The sequence below is a fragment of the Castor canadensis genome, chromosome 17 (genome assembly GCF_047511655.1).
Source record: "Castor canadensis chromosome 17, mCasCan1.hap1v2, whole genome shotgun sequence".
Classification (NCBI taxonomy): Eukaryota; Metazoa; Chordata; class Mammalia; order Rodentia; family Castoridae; genus Castor; species Castor canadensis.
In genome coordinates this window covers 46467994-46481629 of record NC_133402.1, presented here as the reverse complement: position 1 = coordinate 46481629, position 13636 = coordinate 46467994, and the positions used below count along the sequence as shown (strand labels likewise).

General features: G+C 40.0%; 2 protein-coding genes across 3 annotated transcripts in view; one reads left to right on the top strand and one right to left on the bottom strand.

The window, feature by feature from the left end:
• LOC109676897 (sodium- and chloride-dependent transporter XTRP3A-like) overlaps window positions 1–5682 on the top strand; it is a 30637-nt gene extending 24955 nt beyond the window's left edge. The window contains 1 exon segment of the mRNA XM_074059209.1: window positions 527–5682. The gene's annotated coding sequence lies outside the window, so the exon portion shown is untranslated.
• Window positions 5683–6240: 558 nt separating this feature from the next.
• The window catches only part of Sacm1l (SAC1 like phosphatidylinositide phosphatase), a 54858-nt gene continuing 47462 nt past the window's right edge, over window positions 6241–13636 (bottom strand). For both annotated transcript variants that reach the window (XM_074059207.1, XM_074059208.1), the window contains 3 exons: window positions 13443–13535; window positions 12693–12750; window positions 6241–8091 (listed from right to left, as the gene is read on the bottom strand). In XM_074059207.1, the coding sequence (XP_073915308.1) occupies window positions 7955–8091; window positions 12693–12750; window positions 13443–13535 (288 nt within the window). In that variant the 3' untranslated portion in view covers window positions 6241–7954. The remainder of the gene's footprint in view (window positions 8092–12692; window positions 12751–13442; window positions 13536–13636) is intronic.

Here is a 13636-nt window from a genome sequence, read left to right as displayed (position 1 = left end):
TTGGTGGGGGGAACATGGGGGTACCAGAGTTTGAACTCAGAATCTCACAGGTGTGAGAGAGTGTGTAGAGTGCTAGACAGACACTCTACCACTTAAGCCATACCTCCAGCCCTTTTTTGCTTTGCTTTTCAGATAGGGTCGAGTTTTCAACCACGACCCTTCTACCTATTGCCTTGAGTGTAGGTGGGATCACAGGTGTGAGCCATCTGCCCAGCCCCCAGTAGGGAATTATTAACCAGAATTTCCTGACCTTTTTTATGTGAGTCACATTTTTTAAATCACTAAACTCGCATATTGCAGTCTGTTCCTTGGGCGGGGGGTAAGGGACAGTGGTAAACATGACACAGTCGCTGGTGTTTACTGCACTTACATTCTGGGAGTTTACTGCACTTACATTCTGGGAGGCGGTGACAGATTAACAAGTGACTGTATAGGCAGCAATGTTTTGTTTTGCTTTTGGATTTGTGAGATAGGCTCTTGCTATGTAGCCCAGGATGGCCAGAACCTCACAATCCTCCTTCCTCAGCCTTCAGCGTGCTGGAATTCTCAAGCTGGGCTTGACAACGTCCACATCTAAGGAGGAACTAAATGGACCAATGTGGTGACCTCCTAGAACAGTGCTCTAATCAAGAGGTCAAGGAAGAGCTTCGCAAACTGAAATGTGAAGCATGAACTAGCCAGTGGAAATCCTAAAAGATCCATCTAGGCAGCAACAACAGCACATGCAAAGACCTGATGCAGAAAAGTTTAGGAAAGAGGCCTGTGACTGGAATGGGAAAGAACAAAGGGAGGAAAGCATGCAGGAGTGGGCAGAAGCCAGATCACATAAGGCCTGTGAGCCACAGCTAGGAGCCTGGGATTTTTTTGTTGTTGTTGTTGGAACAAGGGTTTGAATTCAGGGTCTTGCACTTACTTAGCCAGCAGTCTATTGCTTGAGCCTTGACCTTGTGTGCCTGGACCATTTTCAAAGAGCCACGGAAGTCTCCTAAGCGTTCAGGGTGGGGTCCTGGAACCACCTGATTTGACACTAAACGATGACTACTGCTGAAGATGGACTGAGAAGGAAAACGTAAAAATCACTCCACGGGCTATTGTAGTAAATCCACAGAGGTTAATAGTCCATGGATTTTAAAATGAACATGGAAAGAAATAGGCAGGTCTGTAATATTTTGTCAAGACTTAAAGATGGGTTGGATGCCTGGTTGTGGAGAGGAAAGACATGCTCGAATCACTGGGTGGATGCTGTTGGTATTTTCTGAGATGGGGAAAACAGGATAGAACTACGCTGCAGAGTTAAGTCAAGAGCTCTGTTTTAACAGGTTATGTTTGAGACATCTGGGAATCAGAGGAAACATCTGGTAGGCTGTTGAACAAAATAACTGAACTCTGGGAGTCGCCAGCATAGATGTTATTTAAAACCACTGGTCCAAGAGAGATCATCCAGGGTAGTGTGTATGTGAAGAAAAGAGGGCTCTGGACCAAAGCCTTTAAAATATTCCAAAATATTTTCAGGCATCGCTTCAGTCTTTTCCACTCCTCCCCTAGAGAGATGGGGTCTGAGTTCCCTCCCCCTGAATCCAGGTGGGCTTAGAACTACTTCAACAAAAAGAATATGATGGGAAGGACAACATCTGACATCCAAAGCGTGATCATAAAATGCCAGGCAGCTTCCACATGGGTTGATGGAAGTGTGTGTTTGGGGAGTCCTGAGCTGTCATATATGAAGTCCCACTACCATGCTGCAGAGGTCATGTGCATAGGTGCTCCAGCTCACAGGACCAGCTATGCCCATCTTCCAGTCATCCTTGGTAGGGTACCTGACCAGTGTGGACCAGAAACAGCAATTCTACCTGCCAGCTGAATACATTGAGTGACCTCCATCAGTGCCACTTGAAACACAATAATTGCCCAGCCAAGCTAAGTCCAAATTACTGACTCACAACATTGTGGGATTGTGTTCTAGAAACAGATAAGAGGGATGAGTAGAAAGGAGAAATCAAAAGGTATAGATTAATGAATAAAGGTGGACAAAACCTAGAATATGTGGTTCTAGATCATGTGTATGGTTTTGGTTAAGTGTGCCCCAAAGGTTCACAGGTAAAGGCTTGGTACCAAGGTGATGGTATTGGGACTTTTAAAAGGTAGGCCTCGTGGGAGATCTTTAGGTCACTGGGGGTGTGCCCTCAAAGGATATTGGGGGATCCTGGTCTCTTGCTGCCTCTTTCTGCTTCCTGGCCTGAAATGGGACCTGTTCTCCAATATTGTTGTGGCATTCCACAACATTGCCATCGGCTGCCTCTTCAGAACCAAGACAATGCAGATGCCATGCCTTTGAGCCTCCAAAACCGTGAGCTACATAAACCTTTTCTCACAGTTCTCCTAAATATGCCTCACTAACTGAACTTTCTACTTTTCCTAAGATCAGAGCCTATATTTAACCCCACCTCTACCATGACATAAAATGTAACACAATACTTTAATGGATGGCATTTTAAGCTTTGTACAAGTAGAATAATAAAGGAGCAATAGGCACACATTAGTGAAAATGGTGAACAGAGAAAGATGAACAAACACCTGGATCTTTGGCTAAAACAAGCCAAATGAAAAACAAATTCATGGTCAGAATAATCTATAAAGGGAAAAGTTCAGAACAAACATTATCTAACTCATTCATCTGCGACCAGGGCATTCATTGTAAGTTAAACATGTCACAGAACATTAATCGTTGGTCCTCCCAGTGAAACCACCATGGAGCCAAATGTCTAGCCTGGCTAGGGGCAGGGAAGGATGAGAGCTGGACATTAAGGAAGACTAGCTGGGATTCTTCAGCATGAGTTGAGCGCACGTGTCTGTGTACACACGGCAAGTTCAACTGTCAACTGAGGTTCAACTAGATTACAGCACAGGTTTCTCACTCACCCCTGGCAGCCCTGCCTAAAATGAATCCCACAGAATATGGGTCTTATGCACTGCTCTATGAATAAAGATTTCCACAGGCTAAAAAGTTTGATGCTGCTGCACAGCACAGAACTCCTCTAGAGTCATTTTTCAAGCTCTGAGAGTTCTACAGCTTAGACAACACTTTAACTTTGTTTAATCCAGTGTTTCCAAACAGTTCTCACCACAGATTCCTGAACTGTAAGAACATATAAGAGAATTGACACTACCCCAAAACACACTTAGGAAAATGCATTCCGTCAAGGTGTTTGCCTAACAGACAAAGGAGCTAGATGGTGCAGAGCTCATGGCAGGATGAGATTTCTACAAGATGAGACTGCATGAGGAACAGCTCTTGGCAGTGAAATCACACAGCCCAATAGAACACAACAGAAAGCCCAAAACACCCTCAAATAAACCAAAACTTGGAAGGAAGGGATCAACATTTTTAGTAACAAGTAGCCTTATGGAGACAAAGAACACTGGCTCATACACTGATCATATTATCTCATACTGCTCCTCTCTAAGGCAGCAGTACGTTCCCTAGACCCAGGAACATCTAATTTGGCCATGTGACTGGCTTTAACCAATGAAATGTAAACAGAAGACTGCTACTTTTGAGTGACAATCAGGATGCTAACACTAATATCAATGCTGAGTCAGGACAACTGAAAATGTCCCAAAGAGAAGCTGTTCCATCACTCTGGGACCCAAAATGTAGCAATGGAGCAGAGCTACAGTCATCTCTTCAGATACACAGCAGGAAGGAAAAACAAACCTTTAACAAAAGGAGGAAGGGAGAGGGGGGTTGGCGGAGTGGCTCAAGCAGTAGAGCGCTCATCAAGCAAGCATGAGACCTTGAATTTAAACCGCCCCCCCCCCCAAATTCATTGAGATCTGGGGATCACTTGATATCATAGTAGTGTGGCCAATCTTGACTGATACACACCCGTTTCCTTACTCCACAGCTGAAGTCAACTGCGGATAGAATAAAAGACCTAAAAGTGAGAACTGAAAAGTTTTCCTTTCAGGGAGAGCAACATGGTCTTATACGGGCACAAAATGTGCTTTGATAACCATGCAGTTGATGCATTCATCAAGTCACCCACAAGCAAATGAGGCAAACTACAAACAGGGAGATGTTGTGGTACAAACAGTCAAAAAATACTCTCCAGAATACAAAGAACTTTAACAAACTGGCAAGAATAATCTAACGAAAACAGGCAAGACCTCAACAGGCCCATAATATGAAACAGAGAAAATCAAAAACAAAACTATGAAAAGATCATTCTGATCTCATTAGTGATAAGAGAAATGCCAGAGTGGCATACTGTTTCATACCTGCTGGATTAAAAAATAGGAGTCTGATGATGTAGAGTCTATGACAATGTGGTACTATGTGATAACACGGAACTGGTAGGAATATACATGACACAAACAATTTGTAAAATAATTTCATGTTATCTGGTGTAGTACTGCTGGGCATATACCATGGAGAAACACCTTCCCACTGAGCCAGGAGATGGGCATAATGTCCACAGCAGTACTGAGTGAGAGCACAAACCACCAGAAACAATTAAAATGTCCACCTACATTACACTAGACAAAAAGTTAATTGTGACAGTAATCAGTAAATCCCACTGAATATACACATTGTAACATTCATTCCATGCAAACAAGAGTTAACAGGAATGGACAACAGGGGTAACCATCAACACTGATGAGCCTTAGAAACAAAGCTGAGTGCAAAGGTAAGCTGTAGGAAAATAAATACAGAATATAATTTTTATAAACTTCAAAAATGAAGTACTTAAAAAACAAGTGAAACTAAACAATACACTTACCTAGGGAAACTTACTATGTACTAAACTAGGAAAAAATGCAGGTGAAAGGGAAGAAAATGAAAGCTACTGGGACTCTCTCTGGGGAAGACAGCCAGGAGTAAGGGCAACAGCAGCATGGCGCGCCAGCTGTGTGTCCCACCTCTCTCCTCTAACCCTCACTCCTCTTGCTCTCCCTTTTGGGCTGATCTGTTACAAAGCATTAGATAATCAGTGTAAACCCCAGCTCTTCCACCTGATTCCCTCCAATACTAGCTCTGTACCTCATCTTGCAATTCTTCTCTCCTTACTGATGCTGGTAGGCAGACTTCCATAATGTCCTCTAATGATCTCCATCTTCTATTACTCATGCCTTCATGTACTCTCCTCCCCTTGAGTAAGCTGGATCCAGTAGAGCACAGAATACAGTTCAAGTGATGGAAGGACACTTCCAAAGTTAAGTTATAAGACTGTGACTTCCATCTTGCTTGCAGATTCTTGTTGGCTTGGAAGAACCACATTGCTCTGTGTTGGAGAAGACCAGGTGGCAGTGAACTGAGGGTGGTTTCTAGCTAAGAGCCAGCAAGGCAGATTAGTTCAGCCTGTGAGGAACTGACATGAGGAACTTGCCAACAGAGTGATCTTGAAAGTGAATCCTGCTCTAGTTGAATCTTGAGGGCCCTGTGGGAGAACCTGAAGCAGGAAAGAGAGCTAAAGCACATCTGTATTCCTGATGTACAGTGTCAGAGAGGTAATAAATAGAAACAAATACGGGTACTTTGTTATAGTGATGGGTAACTAACACCCTGTGGCCATTCAGAGCTGGCACATCTTCTCTTGCAGCCCTGTAGTCCCTGATTAGAAAAGCACAGTGAACTCACAAGGCACTCAAATTAACCACATCTGCTGAAATTATTCCACTACAAAATGGAAAAACAAATTAAGAGGATGGTTATAGTGAATTTTTCTGAAGATAAAAAAATCACTGAAACATGCTTATAGTACACACATGTGTGTGTGTGCGTGTTTGTGAGTGAGATGCCATTTTTAAGGAATTTCATCTCATTTCCCACATGAGTGAGGATCCCCTAAAGCATCAAGATTTACTTCAGTATTTCCCTCATGCTCATTGATACTTTCCTGTGACCTGAAGAGAATATTTTCTAGTAAGTAGTATTTCCCCACTTTTATCATTTTAAATGAGGCATATCATTTTGAAACAAATTATAATTTGAAAGTAGTTTTTTTTTTTATGGACATTATACTTTACTAAATATTTCCCCAGTCTGTTAAAAAGTAACAATAAATATATAAAAATTTCTTAAGTGATTATAACTGGAAGACAGGATTTCAGAAGCTACTGCTTTTCTTATTTACTTATATTGTATGATTTTCCTATAGTTATCATACACTGTTTTATGATAAAAAAGAAAAAACATGACCTTTCAAAAAAAAGAAAGTATAGGAATGACACCAACAGTAATTAGAAAAGAATATTACATTTTATTTTCACTTATGGACTTACAGTACATGAATTAAGAAATAAAATCATTGCAGGGTTCTGAAATATTGATAGCTTACGACCCAACATACCAATATCATTAATCCATTCTCCCTGAAAGCAGCCACACTAGCGGTTCAGATTTGGTCTTTGTTGTAGTTGTTGACATTAAGTTCTTACTATGAAATGCTCAGAAGCATTTGAATAATATATTACAGTAGGCATGAGCTAAGTCTCAATATTCCATCTTTGGAACAAATTACACCAATTTATATATTAAGAATAGGCGGCACTATTAATTTACCCTACTGTGAGTTTTTAATGACTGATTTTAAACAACACAGGGTTACCCCCAGCTATTATTTCCTTTAGAATTTCTAAAAGCAACAACTCTTGTTAGTATTTATAAAAGATAATGTTGAAAAAAGGTAATGTTAAAATAAAGGCGCTTTTGAAATATTTAAGGACAACATAAGGTACTGCCATTGGAAAAAAAACTGTACATATTTTCAAGCAAAACACTGAAATACTGTAGCAGTGTTTAACCGAATTACTTTAAAATAATGGTAATTGTACTACCTTACATACTGCTCTAATATCTAAACCTCATAATTACAATTTGCATATACAATCTGACAGTTAAAATTACGAACAGCCTGTGAAACACTATTTTTCAGGTTTGTTTTTGCACATAAAGTTGAAGTTGGTCCTTGATTTGGAGAACTATAACTACCTGGAAGCATTAAATTTCAGACACACTTATTGGTAGCCAACAAAAACCTCGACAGAGTGAAAAGCAATAGTACCATGCATGAAAAAGCAGCTGTTGTCCCAAGTGCAGTATCAAATTTAGCATAAATCCTCTCAGAGTGCTGTATGACCCAAAGAGTAGTCCCCAAAGAAACCAAAAGGAAGCAGCTGGCCAGCCCACAGCATTTCCACAATGGAGCAGTCCTTAAAAAGAGAAGGCTTTGGACCTTTAGCATAAGAGACAGACTTTACATTCTTTGATTTCATTTACACCTTTTTAAAAAAGATAAAGTATACCTGAACTCTTTCATCACACTTAAACTACTGGCGCACCGCAGCAGTTCAAGTTGACTGAGGTCAAGAGGCAGCCACCAGAAACTTGAAAGAAGCCCAGACCCCATTCTCCTCTTCCCTCCCATGAAGTCACAGACCATCTCTTCAAACTACTTGATGTCTGTAGGAGACTTACATTTTATAAACATTGTAGAGTTAGCTTATCACTAAATTTTTAAGAAAAGTCCCAAGATGTGTGGAAAAGTATGCTTGCTAACAGTGACTGCTACAATGACAATAATGAAACAGAGCCAGAAAAATAATTTTACTATTTTAAATAATGAAAGAGGCTGAACTTTTAAAATATATTAATTATCTGTTAATAGCTGATTAGCTTGACAGTGAACATATCCTTTTGTTCTGTGAGCTGAATTCAGGTTACATTTCAATTATAGTAGAGCTGCAAATTATAAATACAACCATCTCAATAGTAAAGAGATCATCAAGGCAGTAATATCAGATCAATTCTAAGACTCCACCCAGCACAGAGCACATGAGGTGCTTTGTGATAAAGGCTAAAAAGACCCGGGCTGATGTGGAAAGCAGATCAGTAAAGACTCCAGTTCTGCATCATGGACTCTTCCAAGCCAAGCCGCTTTCCACAAACACAAATTCAGTCTATCTTTTCTTTTTGGACCAATCTAGGAGCATCAACAAAATCTTTCCCATTGTAAAGAATAATAAAAAATGTTCCAATGCTTGCTACTCCCCAGAAGAGCACATAGGCCAGTGTTTCTGTCCAAGTGTCACCTGCAAAGAGTTGATAAATAAATGTCATTTGTTGATTCCAGATCCAGTTGTCAGCTGCATAGCACATCTTTACATTAAAGTTTACTAGCATATCCACAGGAAAAATTTAAGAACCTCCTTATTAAGGCTTAAATCAGTCTCCAACCCTGCATGACTTTATAAAGCATCAACTACTGAACCCAAAGAATCTGTCCTTCTAGCAAGTTCCCAGATAGTGCTGATGCCTGATCCAGAGGCCACATTTTGAGAACCACTCAACTAAACTCTTTTACATTATATCATACAAATAATAATTATCACTTAAGATTACAAGCTTAATATTAGAAGAAACAATTGCCAATAGTTTAATTCATAGTTCTACCTAGAACAGATAAAAGCTATCAAAAAACTAACACAAAAACATACTTTGAAAATATACATGTTTCAGTAAAGTTGGCTAATAAAACAAAACTCAGAAATATATTTTAATAACATTTAGCACAACTCTGCTGACTTGAGTTCATGAAGGTTAGCAGCAGACAGAGAGCAAAGACCTATTTTGTTATGTCTTGAACAGTCAAGCCTATCGTCACTTCTCTCCTACCTACTGGCCTACCTGCAGACAGAGAAAATGTATGTAATGGCCAACAACCAGTGAGTGAGCACAAGAGAAGCCAGGCTCTCCTATGTTGGTGTGGTGCACACCTATAATTCCAGCCACTTGAGAACTGAAGGCAGAAAGATTGCAAGTATGAGGCCAGCCCAGGCAAAGTTAGCAAGACCCTATCTCAAAAACAAAATATGAACAAGAAAAGAGGGGTGGGAATTATGATTCAGTGGAAGAGTACCCGCCTAGCATGTGCAAGGTCCTGGGTTCAAACTCCGGTAATAAACAAACAAACAAGCAAACAAATGGGGGAGAGAGAGAGAGAGCAAGAGGGAAAGACAGACAGCAACCTGACTCTTCCTATCCAAACAAGTTGTCAGAGGTCATGCTACATTTCTTTTTTATCTCCTTGAAAGCCACACCTGGAACTAGAAATCAGATGCCACTGTACCCAAAAGTTCATTATCTTAACTGACATGTCACCATCCACAGTACCCAACCTCTTTTTATTCAATATCCCCCAAATTTGCATAATTAGTAATTTTCACAGCTCTGAGTTTTAAAATTTGTCTTCAATAAAAAAAGTCTGTTTTCCTTTTTATTTTTCTCCCTACTAGGAACTGAACTCAATGTGTTACACATACTAGGCAAGTGCTCTGCCACTGTGCTACTTCCCTAGCCCAAGAAAGGGTCACTGAATACTCTCCAAAGGAATCCTCCATTTCATTCAGACTGAACTTTTTTTTGGTGGTGCTGGGTTTGAACACAGAGCTTTGTACTTAGCCAGACTCTTAGTATTAACTTTTCTGCCCTTCTAGAGGGCAGAGATTAAGTAAATGTGGGTACAGAAAAACAAAATAAATAAAATTTAACAGTGGAGTGGCTTCAAGAAAATGGCATCCACTGGGCAGTGTTTTTAAGATTTAAGTCAGAAGATCTAGGGCATGAGGAAAACCAGCTGCTGGCCTGTGAGTAATCAGCAGATACTGGCTGACTCTGTCCTCTTCCTTCCTGACACAGAACTCACAGTCACACCACAGGCAATTCCTGTGGCTTCAACCTATTTTTACTATAAGTTAAGAAGGGTCACACAGAGTGGGAGAAAATATTTGCCAATTATACATCAGACAAAGGACTGAAAACCAGAATATACAGGGAACTTAAAAAACTAAATTCTCCCAAAACTAATGAACCAATAAAGAAATGGGCATGTGAACTAAACAGAACTTTCTCAAAAGAAGAAATTCAAATGGCCAGAAAACACATGAAAAAATGCTCACCATCTCTAGCAATAAAGGAAATGCAAATTAAAACCACACTAAGATTCCACCTCACCCCTGTTAGAATAGCCATCATCAGCAACACCACCAACAACAGGTGTTGGCGAGGATGCGGGGAAAAAGGAACCCTCTTACACTGTTGGTGGGAATGTAGACTAGTACAACCACTCTGGAAAAAAATTTGGAGGCTACTTAAAAAGCTGGACATCGATCTACCATTTGATCCAGCAATACCACTCTTGGGGATATACCCAAAAGACTGTTACTCCAGAGGCACCTGCACATCCATGTTTATTGCGGCACTATTCACAATAGCCAAGTTATGGAAACAGCCAAGATGCCCCAGCACTGACGAATGGATTAAGAAAATGTGGTCTCTATACACAATGGAATTTTATGCAGCCATGAAGAAGAACGAAATGTTATCATTCGCTGGTAAATGGATGGAATTGGAGAACATCATTCTGAGTGAGGTTAGCCTGGCCCAAAAGACCAAAAATCGTATGTTCTCCCTCATATGTGGACATTAGATCAAGGGCAAACACAACAAGGGGATTGGACTATGAGCACATGATAAAAGCTAGAGCACACAAGGGAGGGGTGAGGATAGGTAAGACACCTAAAAAACTAGCTAGCATTTGTTGCCCTTAATGCAGAGAAACTAAAGCAGATACCTTAAAGCAACTGAGGCCAATAGGAAAAGGGGACCAGGAACTAGAGAAAAGGTTAGATCAAAAAGAATTAACCTAGAAGGTAACACCCACGCACAGGAAATCAATGTGAGTCAATGCCCTGTATAGCTATCCTTATCTCAACCAGCAAAACCCCTTGTTCCTTCCTATTATAGCTTATACTCTCTCTACAACAAAATTAGAGATAAGGGCAAAATAGTTTCTGCTGGGTATTGAGGGGGGGAGAGGGAGGGGGTGGAGTGGGTGGTAAGGGAGGGGGTGGGGGCAGGGGGGAGAAATGAACCAAGCCTTGTATGCACATATGAATAATAAAAGAAAAATGAAAAAAAAGAAAAAAAAGTTAAGAAGGGTCAAAGAACATACAATTGAGACCACATGCAATCCATAAATACAAAAATATTTTATATATATGGTTCTTTCACAAAAAATCTGCTAACTAGAATAATAAACAGGATGGTTCCATCCCGTCACTCAACACATCAGCACTTATTAAAACAATGTGGTGATTGTCTACAGTGCTGAACACTGAAGAGAACAGAGGTGAACAGGCAGTGAACCTCTCCCTCAAGAAGCTGACGTCTTGTCATGAGGCTGGTGGTGGTGGTGGAATGAGAGCCCCTAATTTAGCAAACATTTGAGGGCTTACTATATCCCAGTCACAGGAGACAAAACAACTAATAAGACACAGTCTTAGCCTCAAAAAGCTGCTGATTTGCGCACAAGCAAGTATGCAAATCATTACTACAGATAGAAACAAACCCCTGGGTATTCACAAGCTCAAAAAGGAAAGTGATAGAAGAGAGGTAGAGTTCTGTGGAAATCCAGAGAGGGGAAAATGGCTTCTATGTGGAGGAACAAAGGGACACTTTTTCAGAGGGAGAATCTGAATGGTGCCCTGAGGATGGTGGAATTCAGAGAGGCAGACAAAATTTAGCCTCTTTCCCAAGGGATAAAGGATGAAGACTGGGGGAAAGGAAGGGGGGGAGGGGAGAGGGGGGGGGAAATGGCCCAAACAATGTATGCACATATGAATAAATGAATAAAGAAAAAAAAAAGAAAGGATGAAGACTGGAAGGTGCCTCTTTCCCTAGTGTGCTTAAGATTAAACCTCACAGGTACAATACAACCTAGTCAGGCTCAAACCCCCCAAAACACAGAACATTTTACAATAGAGACAGTATTCCTCTCACTTTAAGCTTAAATGATTATTAATATAGGAAAAATAATAAGAACCTCGTCAGGTTCTTAGGCAAATTTATTCTTACCTTTTCTTAATCTTTTAAAATTTCATAATAAGCTATGTCTTTAATCCATAAATAAGTTATGTGCCCAATGATTAGTGGTTGGTTAAACATAAAGTGTGGCTTTTAAACATAAGGAATAGCTGGTTATGGTGGTGTATGCCTGTAATCCCACCAACTCTGGAGGGTGAGACAGGAGGATTTTGAGTTCAAGGCCAGAATTAGGGAAATCCAATCTCAAAAAACAAAATGCAAAAATAAAAAAGCTGGGGGCATGGCTCAAGTGGTACACTGCTTGCCTAGTATGTGCAAGTCCCTGCACTCAATCTGCATTACCACATAAAAAAAAGGTAAAGAACATGAGAAAAATATTCATACTACTCAGTGGAAAAAAAACCAAAACAGATTACAAAAATGTATAACATTCCACAAACTGATAAAGAATGAAACATCAAAATATTAAGAATGGTTGGCTCATCTCTGGAAGGCGGGATGACAGTATTTTCTTTTTTTTGTCTAACTGTATTTTCTATAATTATTATGCATTACTTTGGTAATAAGAAAAAAATGTAATCAAAATCATAAGTAAAAAAACAGTATGGAGGTGTGACTTAGTGGGAGAGCTCCTGCCTTAAATGCACAGTACCCTGGGTTTGATCCCTAGCAACACAAAAACAAACAAAATCAATTATCAAACTACTAGGCGTATTTTCTTTTTCATAAAACATCAAAATAACTAATCTCACCTACTCTATCCTCCTTAAATTTCATAGGTAAACATATGAAATAAGAGCAGACTTACCAGCCATAAGCAAACAGATAATGCACATTGAAAAGGCAACAACCATGATAATAGGCAACTGGAAAAGAAACAAAAAGAGACACCAGTTTAAGAACGATAGTCAGTGGTTGCAAAATCGGTCCTACATGCTTTGCTTGGGAAAAGAATAAAACTCTTCACAAAACTAATACATACAATATCTTATTTCGACAAGGAACATTATTCGGGGGATCAATCATAACTACCCAGGTCTTTCAGAATGGTTAAGTTATGAGACCTGACGAAGTGTGCCTCTGCTCTAAATCAAGGAAGTGCTAGGAGGAAGGAGGTCACCCAAATGAGAATCCAGGAGCCCAGGCATCCCTTTCATTCCAGGGTACTTTGCAAATAAGCATGAGACCCTAGAGACTCTTTGCAAAGTCTGGTGAACAGTGTAGACAATAAGAAGAGATGTTATCAAAAACACACTTTGCCTCCCATGTTACATATTTGTCTCCACCAATTCCCTTAGCATAACAGGACTGATGTTCCTGAAATGAGGAATCTTTCATATCCCCTTGTTTATTGTTCTCACACAAAAAGGATGTGCAAGAGTATCAGGAAACAATGCTCAAAGTTACTTTCCTCTGTGCACTGATCTCTTTGGAGAAACCTAAGTGTGTATACTCCATCTAGAACAGCATATAATGTTGTCAGTCAAGGGGAGATGATAACATCTGCTCCTTTGGACACAATACTTTTAACATTTTGAGAAATATAATGGTTTCTTACAGCCAGGAATTTCCAGTCCCTTGGAACACTTAAAGGACTATGTGACTCTAATTCATCCACTGAATAGTTCCCGAGAAATAAGTCTATGGAATCCTGGAACAGAAAGAAGGAAATTAACTCCCAAACTTCTAGATTACATTATTGAGGAACAACTCAATGACACAACCATTCAACAACCAAAGTACATCAAATAC